This window comes from Acanthaster planci, linkage group LG02 (assembly GCF_054643075.1).
Source record: "Acanthaster planci isolate LZ-2023a linkage group LG02, COTS_SCS, whole genome shotgun sequence".
Classification (NCBI taxonomy): domain Eukaryota; kingdom Metazoa; phylum Echinodermata; class Asteroidea; order Valvatida; family Acanthasteridae; genus Acanthaster; species Acanthaster planci.
In genome coordinates this window covers 1,516,114-1,530,937 of record NC_141778.1, presented here as the reverse complement: position 1 = coordinate 1,530,937, position 14,824 = coordinate 1,516,114, and the positions used below count along the sequence as shown (strand labels likewise).

The following is a 14,824-nucleotide window of genomic DNA, read 5'->3' as shown; positions in this document are numbered from 1 at the left end:
TTTCCTGTAATGCAGTAATGATCATCAGGAAGTAGGTAGAGCTCCATCCTGTTTATCATCAAGAGATGAACTCCGGCTCTGCATTACTTTTTATGAGTTACCCAGACAGCTGTTACATTTTCTGAAATCAACTGCAGCTTTTCAAAACAAAAGTATCGGGGCAAGCGTGGCTCTGTGATGTGTACAAATTACTGAGAATGCTTTCCATGAGACCAGCCCTGTGAAGTAAATGATTGTTCCTGAGCTTTGTCTGCCCTTCCCCTGCCTATGAACATGCGTATCTCAAATTGTAGATCCGATCAAGATTTGTATATAGAGTATGTGTCTTTCTGTACCCCGGCTAGAACACCCAAATTAGTAGATAATCAGTGATATTTAGATTTCTACAAGTGGCAGATTTTTTCACAAATTTTTTAATATGCGGACTATGATGAATTTATTTTTGCCTAATCACTCGAGATTTCAGACGGGCAACTGGAAGTCAAATCATGTGACATGGTCCTGCCCGAGTTTTTCCTTTGGGATTTTTAAGACGTAAACAAACAGTCATGTTGTTTTACCCCCTCCCACCCAAAAACAAATTACAGATGCTGACTCTCTGCTCATGATGCCCAAAATGTACGGAAGGTGACTAAGTGGCAACCAAGGAAGCACAGAAGGTAAAAGTTGATCACACCTTTGAGATAGATTGTCTCCAAGATACATCACAGGCTCAGTGAGCAGGGGTAATACAGATGTAGTGCCTTGGGTACCAGTATGACTGGTAATGTATTATTGTCAGGGTTGGCCGATTTCAATCTCGTGTGTAAATCAATCATTTTTAAAGGGCAGGAAATGTTTCTATTTTTTCAGTAACTGTTGATTTGCTACTTTTTCCACATTCTACAACTGGTTTGCTTATTACAAATGGTAAAACTCCTATACTTCAGCAGTATTGATGAGATCTATGGGCTCTCGTACGTCAGCAGGAATTTTTGTTCAATTTGTACCATTTTCTTTGAAGGAAGTCAGCATGTTAAATTTCAGTGCATGATTCAGATAAGTTACCGGGTATAATTATGATTTAATTGAACTTGATTGAAAGTGTTAACATGGTGAATTATATTAGTGTAGATGTACATGCACATCTTTTCTCTTTTTTCATTGGAATTAGAAATGTTGGTCATTCGGCGGGGACAGTGACACAATTCTGTGAACTCTAGTTTTGACATAACCTATTACCCAGTTTAAAACTTGCCTCCACTTTTAATAAAAGCAAAAACTAAAATCTGATTATATTTTCAAAAAATTGAATTCAATAGTTAAAACTCCAGGTATTTTTTGTTGTTAAAATTGAAGTTCTGTGTACTTCAAATTTTTGTTTCTTCTGTGTATCATGTTTTGATTTGGCTGCCTTGTTTGGAATGTAATTTATGGTAAAGATTCTTTGTCAACTGTTCAAATTGGCATAAATCTTTGAACAAATGGCACAATTTGAAGGGATTCTGTGTATTTTGCTCCAGAATAACTTCAAAGGGGTTAATCTTGCATTGTTACATTTTCAGCTTAAAATAACTTCCAGTGGGGATAGTCTCGCTGTATTCATATTTCCCCTCAAATCTTGCATTTGTAATGCTTTTGGCCACAAAATAACTTTCCCTCAATTTACCACTTCAGTTTTCCTAATTTGGACCCCGAATGATTTCAAATTCATTGTTTTTCACAAAACCTTACTGAAAACAAAGTTTTGAAATGATTAAAAGATTGCGTCTTAAAAAAGGCAATTCAAGGGGGCTTGGAGTGTAAGAAACATTTAATAGGGAACAAACACCAAAATAATTCCACTTGCACAATCTTTGTGTTGCAAAACACTACAAAAATAGCTTTGTTAATTCTTACAAAAAAGGCTTTTACTCATGCTGAACAAAATATTTATAATAATGCTAGAAACAATGGAAGAGCGCTTATTGCAGGGAGAAATTTAAAGACATGATCTGTATCAACACACTCCAGTTAAACAGCAAGTTAATTACACATACACATGTACTTGTTCTGGTGTGCTACCAGACTCAACCTCTGTATGCATGATTTCATGCACAGAACAGGGACAACCTATGTGGCTGGAGGTCGACATGAAGATAGAAGACTTCTGGAGAGACTAAACAAGTGCTTTAGATATTCAATTTGACAGCTTGTTTGCAAGGCTAAGCCAGTTTATCTGAAAGTATTTCTGATCTGAAATGGCCCATTCAGTCAAATGGAATACATTGAAGTACTTCAGAATAAATTCCTGAATATTGAATTTTGAAATGAGGGACTTGTCCAACTCTCTGGTGGCGAGTTTTTGAAAGGTCAAAACGTAGTAATTTCAATTTCTCATTTTCAGAAGTTAAAATTGTACTCTCTAAAAGTGGACTGAAGGAGGATAGAATTTGAACAAATGAACACTGCTTTAAGCCTGAACACCAGTTTCATGTTGGTGAAAAGTAAGCATTTGCAGACTAACATTTTTAAGAAGTGACTTGTAATCACTCTCATTAAATCCACACGGTGATAGCCCCATTAAATAGGGACACTTTGTGACATGCCTTGTTTAACGGGAGTGTGTCCATTTCTGCACAGCATATTTCTTTGTGCAGGCTGTTAACAAAGACTACACCTACTGGCCAAACTTGCCGCAATTAATTACAGTCATTTTTTAACTTTCCATTTTCACCCACAGAAGACCTTTCCAAATTCGCGGCAAAAGTAAGCCCAAATATTTATTCACATTTGTACTCAGCAAGTACACGTATTCAAGACTCAAAACTTGCAAACAGTTTACTGCATTTGAAATTCCACCAATTATGCCGTGAACCTTTCTACAGGTCTTAATTTGCTCTGCTTCAGAATCAATTTTGTACAGGCCATTCACACAAGCAGACCTAAGCCTTTACAAAGGGCCCTGTAGCAGTCACCAAAAAACATTCATGTGACTGTACTGGTAAATACATGTACATGTCTAACATGGAGACACTGAGAATGTTTCAGAAATGCACAACTTGCCTACACCTTCAGGCATCCATGCCAGATTTAAACTTGCTTTCAACACCTGTATAACTGTCCAACTGGCAAAAAAAGGAAAATAGCAAAAATAGAGATAGACACTAACAATTCCACAGCATCTCATGGAAATTACCCATGATGCACTGGTTTCTAACAATGCGTAAAACAACTGCGTCTTCTAAAGCACTGGCTGATTCCTAGACAATGAAACATGAGAAATTGACATTTAACAATACATTATTTTCTTGATGAAAACAAAACTACATTTAATTTGTAAGCGATGAATGCAGTTTCTAAACACAAGTATTGATAATCTGCTAAGTTATCAAAACAAAAAAATACAAAAATTAATGTTAAGCTGTTTTCAGTAGATCAAGGAACAAAAAGAATCTAATGATATAAGCCATTAGAGTGATATATATTAGTTACTGCAGAAATGCAGTCAAACCTTGTTAAGAAGAGGTCCTTTGGATGTTCAGATTACATTGTTTTAACAGGAACTTTGTATTACAGGCATGCAACTTTTCCTCAGATCCCCAGATTTCCTTGTTTTCCACTTTGCTCTGTGCCACTGTAAATTTAAAAACACTGTACAAAGTTTTGTAAAGATTAGAATTTCCTCGTTTTTGTCAAAGTCCATACTCGGGAATGAAACAATGAAAAACAAAGGATTGGGACCTCGACATTTCCTTGTAATAAGCAGAATTCTGTATCGACAGTGCTCTTAATGAGGTTCGACCATATTCCATATCCCTTCATAGAAAGTTGATCCTTGGAGAAATTGTCTGGCTCAAGGATTTGTCACATTGGGTGTAAAAACAACATTGTTACTGTCCCCCTCAACATCCCACGCTCGCCCCAACAAAAACAAACGATTTCAGTCCTTACTTGAAAAGAAGACAAGATTTGATGTTGTATACTACTAATGAATGAGTGATAGTTCCTCTTTGGTTTTCTCCTTCCTATTGTTGGAAGAAATCTTTGGTGCAAATCATTTCAACTGCTACAAAAGATGCATATACATGTTCCTTTCTCAAAAGTCAACAATGCCACAGTTTCCCAGTTTTGTCATGCTATCCCTAAAGAACAGTAATTTCTATTTATTTTAAATATATTGAACACTGAAGGTAATTTTCAATATATGCTTTTGTGGATTTATGCACCATGTTACTGAATCCAAGCATCAAATAAGAAAAATACAGTTGACATGGCAACCAGTAGCCACAGCAACACGTTGAACCACAATATACATAAGCCACATCCAAATAACTTGGCTACAGTACAGCGGCTGATAACACTCACATTAATATAATTCACAGCTTAGTGTGGCTAAGTCTGATTCCCATATATACGTGTGCTGTAGGCAGTTGTAGCCAAGTTGCTTAGACACAGCATATACACTTTACAAACATTATTCATTAGGTCTTATCATACCCTGTTAATTATTTATTTCTCAGTAATTTTCCTTGGAAGCTAGCTTTGTTTTTGAGCACTTTTTTTGCTAAATATTTCCACTTCTTTTAACAAAAAGCTTAAAGTTTCGTGAAGCTACCTTGACACAGTCTGAACCAATCATGGTGTGGGATGTATAGAAAGTGTGCATGTAACTTGTTAATATACGAGACATTCTGTGCTCGCACTATAACATGATTGTCACCTAGGGAAAATTAATTAATTGCTCTATTAAACCTACAAATTGACAAAAACACACACCAAAAAAAATCCCCTTCATGTTGTATTCATCGTGTTTGTGCTATACTTTGAAAAAGGCAAATGCCACATTCCTTCCACAACTAAACGTAAATAAAATTGAAGGTTAAGTAGGAATTCAACTGCTAACTGGGAAATGTGATTTTTATAGAATCAAGAATATTACATTACAATGTAGGCTTGAACATAAATAATAAAACACCTTTACCTCTACACTATGCCCTAATTGTCATAATTTAGGTTTTTCCCCTATAATCCATGATTGGCTAAATAAACACAGAATAATCAAACAAGTAAAACACCCAACCATCAACAATTCGAGAAATTTCAAATTCAAGGCAAGAAACGTGTGCAGTTAGTGGCTTTATAGAAGGAACAATCCATTTTTGAAGAACATTTTGAAATTGGACAAGTTGCCTTTTCATCTTTGCTTTTGCCTGATACATCCAGTACCTGGGATGGATGCTTACTATGATCATGCACTGCTCTTCTTGAAACACTTCAAATACAGCAATAAGCAGTTTGTCTCTTTTTCCCCCCAGAAAAAAAAATAGAAAAGCATCCAAAAACCACTCTATTGGCCAAAGTAGCGAGAAACTGATTTGTCCTCACATTGTTAGACTTTCTTTAAAATTTACAGGGAAAGGGATAAAGTGTGAAAAATGCTTAAATTATGCAAATCTATTTATGATTACATCACTGAAACAGGGGAATGATGCACCTACACAGAATAAAGCTGACTAGCATGCTATAGAGCGCCCTCTGTGGAATGTGAGCAAATCCCAGTAAGAATTCACTATAGCATGGGTTGATCCTAGTCCTACATACTAAATGGCATAAGAAAAACACGTAGAGATGGTGTACTTTAAAATTTCATTTCACGGACCAAAAAAAAAAAAAGGAAACCAAAACGAGTGGTTCCATATTTCATACCATTTGCAGCATTGCAGACAATTTTTTTTTCTTTTTCATTCTTGAGCAGTGCTTTGTGGTTATGCATACTGGTAAGTCTTGACACTTAACCTTTGACACCCAAAACTTATTCGCAACTTAAGTACTTCCAAAGTGTTTGAAACACTCGGGAGGAGGTACATGCATTAACTACAACCACTGCCATTAACTAAGATAATTGATTACCTACTTTCACATACAAATTGTAAGTAGCAAAAACATGGTTGGTGTTCTTTGGTAAAACTATGCTAAAAATTTACAAAGACAAAAACAGAATGAAATCACTCCTACAATTCATTTAAAGAATTCAATGTAAGAAAACTGATTACGGAACAACATAAATCACAAATCCTTATGCATAAAACATTATGAAAGCTATGATTCGTGCTCTGCATATCAACAGCAAGCCTGAACTTTATGGAAATGTCAAGGGATGATATACTCCCTAACTTTGGCCGAATGACCACTAGTGATTGAAATACTTTATTTTATTTTATTTTGGAAGGGGGGCGATAAGGATATAATTGCATCAATAATCAATTCTCATCTAAAATCTTGAATCAATAATCAATTCTCATCTAAAATCTTGAATCAATCAATTCTCATCTAAAATCTTGAATCAATGATCAATTCTCATCTAAAATCTTGAATCAATGATCAATTCTCATCTAAAATCTCCACAAGCTTTGCATTCGGATTGTGACCAGGTGTGAACCCGACCATTTCATTGCCCTTGAAGTCCAAAGGATGAAACACAGCAGGCTCCTCCAAGACTTCGACATCCGATAACGGCTGATGCTTGGGCCAAGATGCACCCTGATCAGCTGTTGATGCTGAAGTGGCTTGGGCAACATCTGCAGCGCCCTCCCTTGACTTATCAGACACCCGAGTTCCTCTAGGGACCGATTCCAGGACGCTTCCACCGCCATCATGAAGTGTTGCCTGCACCCTTGAACCTTCACTTGCTGTTGACGTTGACACACTGGCTGCCGTCACTACTGAGATGAAATCTACGTCTGTCTCATCATGTGACTCTCCAGACCCCTCTGATGATGAGGTTGTATCAGGAGACACGGTGATTGCAGAGGGTTGAGTAGGATGCATCTTGTCTTGTTGGAGCTGATTATCAGTCGGTGTTTGTGTTGACAATGGGGACAAACCACTGATGTAATCTGGTGATGATATACCATCAGGTTCTCTGGTTCCCAGATCAGTTCCTTCTACAGTTTTAGAACTTATTGTTGAGATTCCAGGGTCCATTTTCAAACTGGTCACAGTCTCCATTTGGGATGCCGAGGAAACCAGCCAGGATACAGTGGTGAATGGAAATTGGGGGTTGTATTCCAAGTCCACTTGGCTGCCAGATGCTTCCAGCAGGTGGTTGGAATCAATCGACTCAGATGACTGTTCACTGGGTTCATTAGATTTATGTGCAGGTTCCGATGACGAAGCCAATTCTGGAGTTGAGGTCATCCACTGTGGTCTGTTGCCTTTCCTGCTCTGGTCTTTTTGATTGTGAGTTGTGCCAATGTCCTCTGTGGTCAGATTCTCATGTCCTCCTGCGGGATCATCTGACTGATGGACCTTTGAAGAGACGAGATTCGATGAGGGAATGCTGCTGCCACGGTGACTGGTAATCCCTAAAGTGAACACTGCCTCATCAACAGAATGCTGTGGTTTGTCTTGCTGGATTTCCTTGCTGAATGCTGTTGTAGTCCACTGCGATTTTGAAATACCTGAATCCTTTTGGCGATCAGACTTGTTCAGCGTGAACACGGCACCATCCGGGTTTTGAGGAGGTTCAGTGAACTCCTCATCTACAACAGGAATGCGAGTGGTTGTGACAAATGTGACACTTGCTGCTGAAACTTCTGAATGGCCACCAGTTGGTTCACTGAGCAATTCAAGAGCTGTTGGAATCTCATTTCCAGATCCTTCTGTGTCAAGACTAAGATCCTTCCCAGGAGAGGCTGTTATGGATGGAGTCACAGCAGATGGATCATTTGTTTCCAAAGATGTACGTCTTGTAGGTGTGGGCATGTATGTCTCACTAGTTTCCAGAACTTCAGGACTCACTAATGTTTCTTTGGTTGATGGATTCCTGCTTGTGGGGATTTCAGTCCCAGATCCTTCCAATTCTTCTTTCATGTTTTGCCCCTCTGAAGTTGGTAGACTTGTGGATGTTGTGTACAAGAAATTGTCAGGTGTTGATATGATTGCAGGTGTATTTGTTATAGCTGTCAAACCTTCACTTAAAGGTGTGCTAATTGAAGAAATTTCATTCCCAGATCCTTCAAATTCTTTGAGTTTCTCCAAGTTTGGAGTTGTAGATACGACAGAAGCCGCATGGGTTCTCAGAGGGGTGCTGGTGTGCGAGATGCTAGTTGTTTGTCTTTCAGAACTTGTGGACTTTCTTGCTGTTACAGGTAAGTTAAGTGTAGGAGCGGAAGTTTCAAACTGTTCCATTTCACTGGTTGGGTCAAAGGTTGACTGAACAGTGGGGTCAGAGGTCAAGGCAGGGAGCACCCACATAGGGGGGACAGTGGTGTGTAGGGTTTGGCTAGTGGGTGCTGCTTTAGTTGTCAGGTCAGAAGTTGCCGCGGTTGAAGTGGCGACCGACATAATTGGAGTGTCGCCGGGGCGATTTTCTTCGCTTGTTGAATTTCTTCCAGAGGTGGCTTGAGAGAAAAATGAGAGAGGTGAAAGGTTAAATGGATATATGCCTCAATGGTGGAGCAGATTGGAAAATGAGTGACAACAATCAAAAATGGGGGAACAAGCAGCCAGAAGTGAGTTCATGACGTTCATTTTATCCAACAGACACCTCTTTCCACTTCCCAAAAAGTTTACGTCGACAGGCCTTAAAAACCATACCCAAGATAACTGGCTTTCATTTTACTTGTGTGACACAAAACAGAAATAGTAGACTTCGCAAATTCAATTTTAACCTCATTTCTGGCTACCAGTAAACAAAGGTTGTGCTTCAGCTATTTGAATAATTAATATCTGGGTTGATCAATGGCAATGTCAGTTATCTGCTCTGTTCTGAGCGATTGCAATTGGATTTTTGTCTGTTACCACTTTTGACCCCTCCCCCCCAAAAAACCCAGAATCTTGAGGAAATTGGAATAAACAGTACATACATGTTCTTTCGTTTTGGTTCAAAAATGTTGCTGAATTTCTCTGGGCACATCAGATAAAAATGTGCATGGTGATGTCACCAAGTTTCTTTAATTTTTGGCATGAGAAATATCAAAATGGAAATAACTACATAAAGAGCTAAACGTAGCTCAGATGGTGAGTGAAGACAACTTACGTGAAAATTACCACGAAACTTCCCAGAAGCAACAAGCAATCAATGTGAAAGCCTTATCAAGCTTGTTAAAAACATTTGAAATTCTAAAATTTGGCAAAACGACTACAAAACTTGAAGCAAATTTCATGCAAACAGGGAAAAAACTGTGAGCAACTGCAAGATGCAAGCAGAGAAAACTCAAATCATAATTGCAACACAGAAGCTGTTAGCTAATTCTATGTGACTACATTTCTAATGCATTCTTAAAAAGCACAGTAACAAGCCAGCACACTTTCTAAATAATAGCAATTAAAATAGAGCGAATCAGTCTACGTTGTTTGTGAAATGCATCTGGTGTAGGAGGGAGGAAAGGTGAAGCAGTGAGCCTTATAAGAAAGGAGACCATATAAATACATGTACTCTACGTGGAGTAATACAATCTACAGTGGAAGGGCTAAAAGGTCAAAGATGCTGGTACTCAGAAAGCTGCTCAGCATATAAGCCAGATTACCAGCTAAAATGTTGTGCAGTGTGATACTGACAAACTGGCTCCCAGCTGATTTATGCTAAGCTTTATGTCTGCTGCTACCTGATGGTCAGTGGGTGTACATGGCAGGCAAAAAGTACCATAGGAAGGTGGGAAAAAAATGAAAAACTTTGTCATTGAATGAAGATTACAGAAAATGTGACCAAAAATACAAGATGACTGGAGGAAGTGGGCAGAAATGAAGATGGTATAAGAAAACCAAAGGCAGAAAGCAGAAAAGAACATTAGAGCTGGCAAAACATCGAAACATTTCTTCCTAGGAAAAACTGCAAAAGGTTTCAGCATTCACAGCAACCGCATCAGTCATACTGCAAAACCACGAAAACCTTAGCAACAAGCAGAAAAGAAACAAGATTTTTTCTTTTAAGCAATCAGCATGACAGTCGTTATTTGAATAAAATTGTACCTTTCAGATTTTGGGATTTTATCTTGTCTTCCTGCCGAGCCTAAAGAAACAAGGAGTGGGATAGGGGCAGGAAAAGGAATGAGAGAAACAGACAAACAAAACGTGGAACAAAATGATAGGTTTGGTAGTCGGGGTGAATTTGAAAAAGGAGGAATTTTGAGAAGAAAATAGCCAAACAGTGAGGTGACGGAAGGTGTTGAAGATTATTTTACAACATGCCCACAACATTCAGACACACAAACGAGTCGAGAAATCAAAACAATGGCCCCGAGTCAAACAACACAGGTTGCAGAATGTATTGTTTGGAAAAACAGAAAGGAAAGACAAATATGAGTAATCGCCATGGTGATGCAGAAAAGGTCAAAGCCAAATATGGGAAAAGTTAGAAAATTGGAGATCAATATTCATCAGAAATTGGATGAGGAAGACCATGTTGGAGGGTGTTGGAAGAAATGTGAAGAGAGCACAAGGCAGAAAGTGGAACGGAACATGTCAAAAGCATCAAGAAGAAAAAGGTAGGAAGAGAAGTTAAGAAAACAGCAAAAGGCGAGGAGAAAAAAAGGACAAAGAAAAACTGGTAACTAACTCAACAAACCACGGTGTATTAATATGCATGCAAATGTCCAGGCCACAAAAATAGCTTGTTAATATATTTTCTGTGCTTTTATGAAGGGATTTTTTTATAGTGAGGACATTAATCTAAAAATTAATTGGATGCATTTACACTTTAAGAAAGACTCCCCTTCACTAGGGAGTACATTAGTACATTAAGGCACATACAGAATATAGAAACAAGCTCAATTTCTGGAGCCTAGAAGTACTCAAACCCAGGGATGGGCAACTGCGATTAATTTTTATCTTTGCTTGGTTGTGCGGATATTTATTGTGGTTACTGCTGTGCAGTAGAAGCATCTTCAATAACACAATACTATGCATACATACATGTATGTGTACTGTCGACAATCAGGATGTACGAGGAATGTGAATACCGTTGTACGTATTGCACTATCAAATGTGCTCCCAATTTCAAAGAGAATTGAACGAAGCAGTCAATGGTAGTTTTTATCAGAATATTGGCCAATAAAAATTCTTGTCACTTTGATATATGCTGACCAGCACTTTCTGAGTAAGCACAGCTCTGATTGGTCAGGTTAACACCAGAGACTAACTGCTTTCTAGCCACCTGACAGAGAGAGATCCCTTCATTGTTAAAGACTCAAATCCATTTTTAAATACAGCAGCTGCAATGAAGAAAACCAACATTTTTCTGGGAAAAGTCTTGAATTTTGCCAACACGAATGAGATTTTATAGTACTTTCTTTCAGCTTCCAAAAGCAACAAATCCTGATCATTTTGTTTCTTTACAGTTCCGGCCAATCCCTGAGCTTGGTATGGTCACATGATGGTAACAACTTACGATGCAATTCTTTTATTGTGTGACATCAAAATGGCCTAAAATCATGTGCGAGTGAATGCTGTCAAGAAAAATGAGAAACAGAAAAATCATTCTTGGCTTGAGTCAGATAATCATGCAAACAAATGCACACAATCAACAGAAGTATTAGACACAACACACGCAAGGCAATGAAGTACCAGAACAAAACCAAGTTACAGACACCCTGTTCTTTGACATTCTTTACTTGATTTCTGTAGAATTTAGTTGCTTTTTTTTAACATGTTTATGCAAGCCACTCCCTGATGCTGCACTGAAGAGCTTCAAAGTTAAGGTTTATTCCCATTAAAACTACATGTAATCCTGTGACGCCACTACTTTGTTCAAAGGGTAGATTATATTTACAAACCTACGGCAAACTGTAGATTCGTAAGTTAAGTATCTACAGTTATTGTTACAAACCAATTACTGTAGATTCATTATGAATCTACAGCTGTAGTAGATTTGTATCCACAAGGAGGGTAGCCTTAAGTCCACCCCTCCCCTTGTTTCGATCATCAAAGTGTGACCAAAGGACCGGGTTGGGTAAGTAACTAACGCAGTGCTGCCATGACGCTGATTTTAATTGGGCCTCGTAATAGCCACAGTTAACAAATTTAAGAGATACCGGGAACGCCCACACTCTGGCCTGATTGTGTAAATTTGCCTTTCTCCGTAGAAAATCACATAGGTTGTTATCCCTCATGTTTTCAAGATCAATGCTTTGTAAAGCCAAATTTTCAACAAGGATTTGAAGTTTCTCTTCACCTTTCAATAAGGAATTAATTTGATGTGTTTGGGCTGCTTGTCTAGGTTTTGCCCATTCTTTTATCATAATGCTGGATTATAGCGTAATTGAAATGACACAAACTTGGGTACATCTTCTAGTTGTTCCAAGATCATAGCAGTCCTGAGGTGACAGATCTGTCAATATTGCTGCTCCCCGAGCACATATATATAATCTTGCTTGAAGAGTAAGCCCGTAAATTTTCTTATATCACTAATATTTGTAGTGCTATGAACAATTTTAGGTGGAAATGTGCACTTTGTAGAAATTCTTAAATGTTATTATTAACTCCAAAATTCACATCATAATTGGAATCCAAAGTTGCTCATTCTCCAAGTGAAATAATAACCTGTAGTGAGGGGATATTTCGGAATGATTCATATATAAGAACATGTATTAGTATCAGTGAAGCTCATTTTGAGTGGTTCGTAAAGTGGTTCTAAAAGCGCTAGCCATACTTTCACGAGGTTGATATACATGTAGCATTCCTCAATTTTTCATACAGTCCTGTGGTAGTTTTAGTCCGGAAGGTTTGGCTGCAATGACACCCGTATAATAATGAATCCAAGGCGCAAGGTGAAGAGAATACAGGTATATATCCAGCACTGAGTGTCGACTGCACAAATACTCTCAGGAAGTTGATATAGCAGTCCTCAATTTCATAGAGTCCTGTGGTGGTTAGACCGATAGGTTTGGCTGCAATGGCACACGTGTAATAATGACTCCAAGACGCAAGAGGAAGAGATGCGAGTATGTATCCAGCACTGACGGTGTTGACCACACAAATACTGTCGATGTTTCACGCGTGCATGTTAATGAATGGAACAAAGGTTCACTCAGGCGTACGGTAGCAGCAAGAGCGTCATAGACTCAGGACTCTATGTTCGTGTAACAATGGGAAATAGTTTAAGTCAGAGAACAGACTCGGAACTGTAGATTCGTGCAACAATGGGCTAAGCTTTGCTTCGTCCATTCTTAGCACAAATCTACAGTTCCTCGTCCATTCTCCTTGACAGAAAACTGGAGGAAATCTTCATCTCAAAATCAAAAATAATACATGTTCATGAGGCTACTCTTTTAAACTGAATGGTCAAAAGTTAAAGGGGATGTACAATTTCACTTCGACTTGTGCAACAAAACTTAATTGGAAAACTTATATTTTGCAAATGTCACCATCACAAACAATGCTTTTCAACAAAAAAGGTATTATCTCTTCATTTCCACAAAGGAAAAAACATTCATTATCACATCTCTTTCACTGTGCAAAAGAGCAGAGATATATGTTGACATTTCAACAAAGTCCGTTCTTCCTGACATTTTCTTTTTGCCTACTGCTCGACCTTGCCAAAGGTATTCAGTCAATACATGACAAGCCATCAAGGTGTGGGGGGGGGGATTTCTATACTGGCAACTTTGACATCTTTTCTCAGTCACTCGTGACCTTGGAGGTAGCAACGCGATGGCTGGGCTTTTTTCTGGAAGCATAGACAGTGTACTAGGTAGCCATGAAGGCTGAGTACTTGACCAACAAAGGGCACTCTGTTGCCTAGCAACAGCATAACTTGGAGCCCAATTTGTCAACCACTGGCTGCTTTTTCGTGGTACCCAGAAAATCTTTTATGCATGGGGCTACCTAGCAAAAGTCAACCTGTGGCTACAAATCGTCGTGACTTTACGGGGTACCCACAACATCTTTTATCCCTAGGTTACCAGGCAAATAGTGGCCAGAGCTTATTTCACACACTGCCGAATCGTCTCTCCTCAAAGGGCTCATTACTGGCACTACAAGAGTTTATTCAGGAGGGTATAAGTCACCAACAATACCTGTTTTCCCATGATGGTTTGGTGTCGGGTACAGTGCTGTACAATTGCTAGCCCCACTGCAATGTCTGTAATTTTCAAGCTCGTCTCTCATAAACCTTCGGTAGTTGTCTGTGATGTCATTGATGGCATTAACTTTCTGTTGTTGAGGCAAAAGATAAGAAAACACATTCATGTATTCATACTTTTGTCTCAGGTAATTTGGAAGAAATCAGTGTCTCTGACAAAATACTCCACAAACATCAAAATTTAAAATTTGTTGCTGCACTGTTGTTTAAAAGCTCAGAAATCTCACAACCTTTGGTTTCTTACAACATTCCACAGAATCAAAACTGAATAAAGCTAGGGACAACAACAAAGTCGGATCTATTGAAAACTGAATATTTAGAAAACCAAAATTGTAATTTTTTATGAGTTTCCACATATTAGGACCATATAGGATGTAACTTTGTGACCACAGTACATAAAAGCAAATTGCGTAAATTACATTTTTCTTAACACATACCTGGTATGGATCATGGCCAGGCCTCATGTCAAAGTATTCCAGGAAATTGGTGACATATTCACAATAAAGGAAGTTATGAGTTTCATTGAGATAGCGTAGACACTGATACGTGTTGTTGACTGCGTTCAAACACAGGCACATGTGACCCACTGTGGAGAGAAAGGGAAGACAGATGAAAAGTTTCTTGAACTGATCCTCAAAAGGGAAAAAAAAAACAGGTTTTAGGATAGGGTAAGGCTTTGCAGGTTTTACTGGATCAGGTCTACCAGTAACAGATGACCACGGAATTATTGAGCTGAAGCCAGATTTTCAAGTTTCTGATTTGAGGCCCTGCCTCGGCGTGACT

At 38.5% G+C, this 14,824-nt stretch overlaps 2 protein-coding genes across 16 annotated transcripts in view; one reads left to right on the top strand and one right to left on the bottom strand.

The window, feature by feature from the left end:
• The window catches only part of LOC110985042 (protein cereblon-like), a 74,254-nt gene that overhangs the window by 45,576 nt on the left and 13,854 nt on the right, over positions 1 to 14,824 (top strand). For 2 of the 4 annotated variants that reach the window (XR_015424208.1, XR_015424207.1), the window contains one exon: positions 588 to 601. Coding sequence is in view for 2 of the 4 variants with exons in the window: in XM_022245751.2 (XP_022101443.1) it covers positions 588 to 631 (44 nt within the window). In the remaining 2 variants the exon portion in view is untranslated. Of the gene's footprint in view, positions 1 to 587; positions 2,290 to 14,824 lie in introns of those variants that run through there. The other 2 variants (XM_022245751.2, XM_022245750.2) reach the window with 2 other exon arrangements.
• Positions 1,835 to 14,824, bottom strand: part of LOC110985039 (extracellular sulfatase Sulf-2-like) — a 63,801-nt gene continuing 50,811 nt past the window's right edge. For 7 of the 12 annotated variants that reach the window (XM_022245737.2, XM_022245742.2, XM_087132457.1 and 4 more), the window contains 3 exons: positions 14,479 to 14,627; positions 13,977 to 14,112; positions 1,835 to 8,363 (listed from right to left, as the gene is read on the bottom strand). In XM_022245737.2, coding sequence (XP_022101429.2) covers positions 6,343 to 8,363; positions 13,977 to 14,112; positions 14,479 to 14,627 — 2,306 coding nt within the window. In that variant the 3' untranslated portion in view covers positions 1,835 to 6,342. Of the gene's footprint in view, positions 8,364 to 9,933; positions 9,974 to 11,350; positions 11,409 to 13,976; positions 14,113 to 14,478; positions 14,628 to 14,824 lie in introns of those variants that run through there. The other 5 variants (XR_015424206.1, XM_087132459.1, XM_087132458.1 and 2 more) reach the window with 5 other exon arrangements.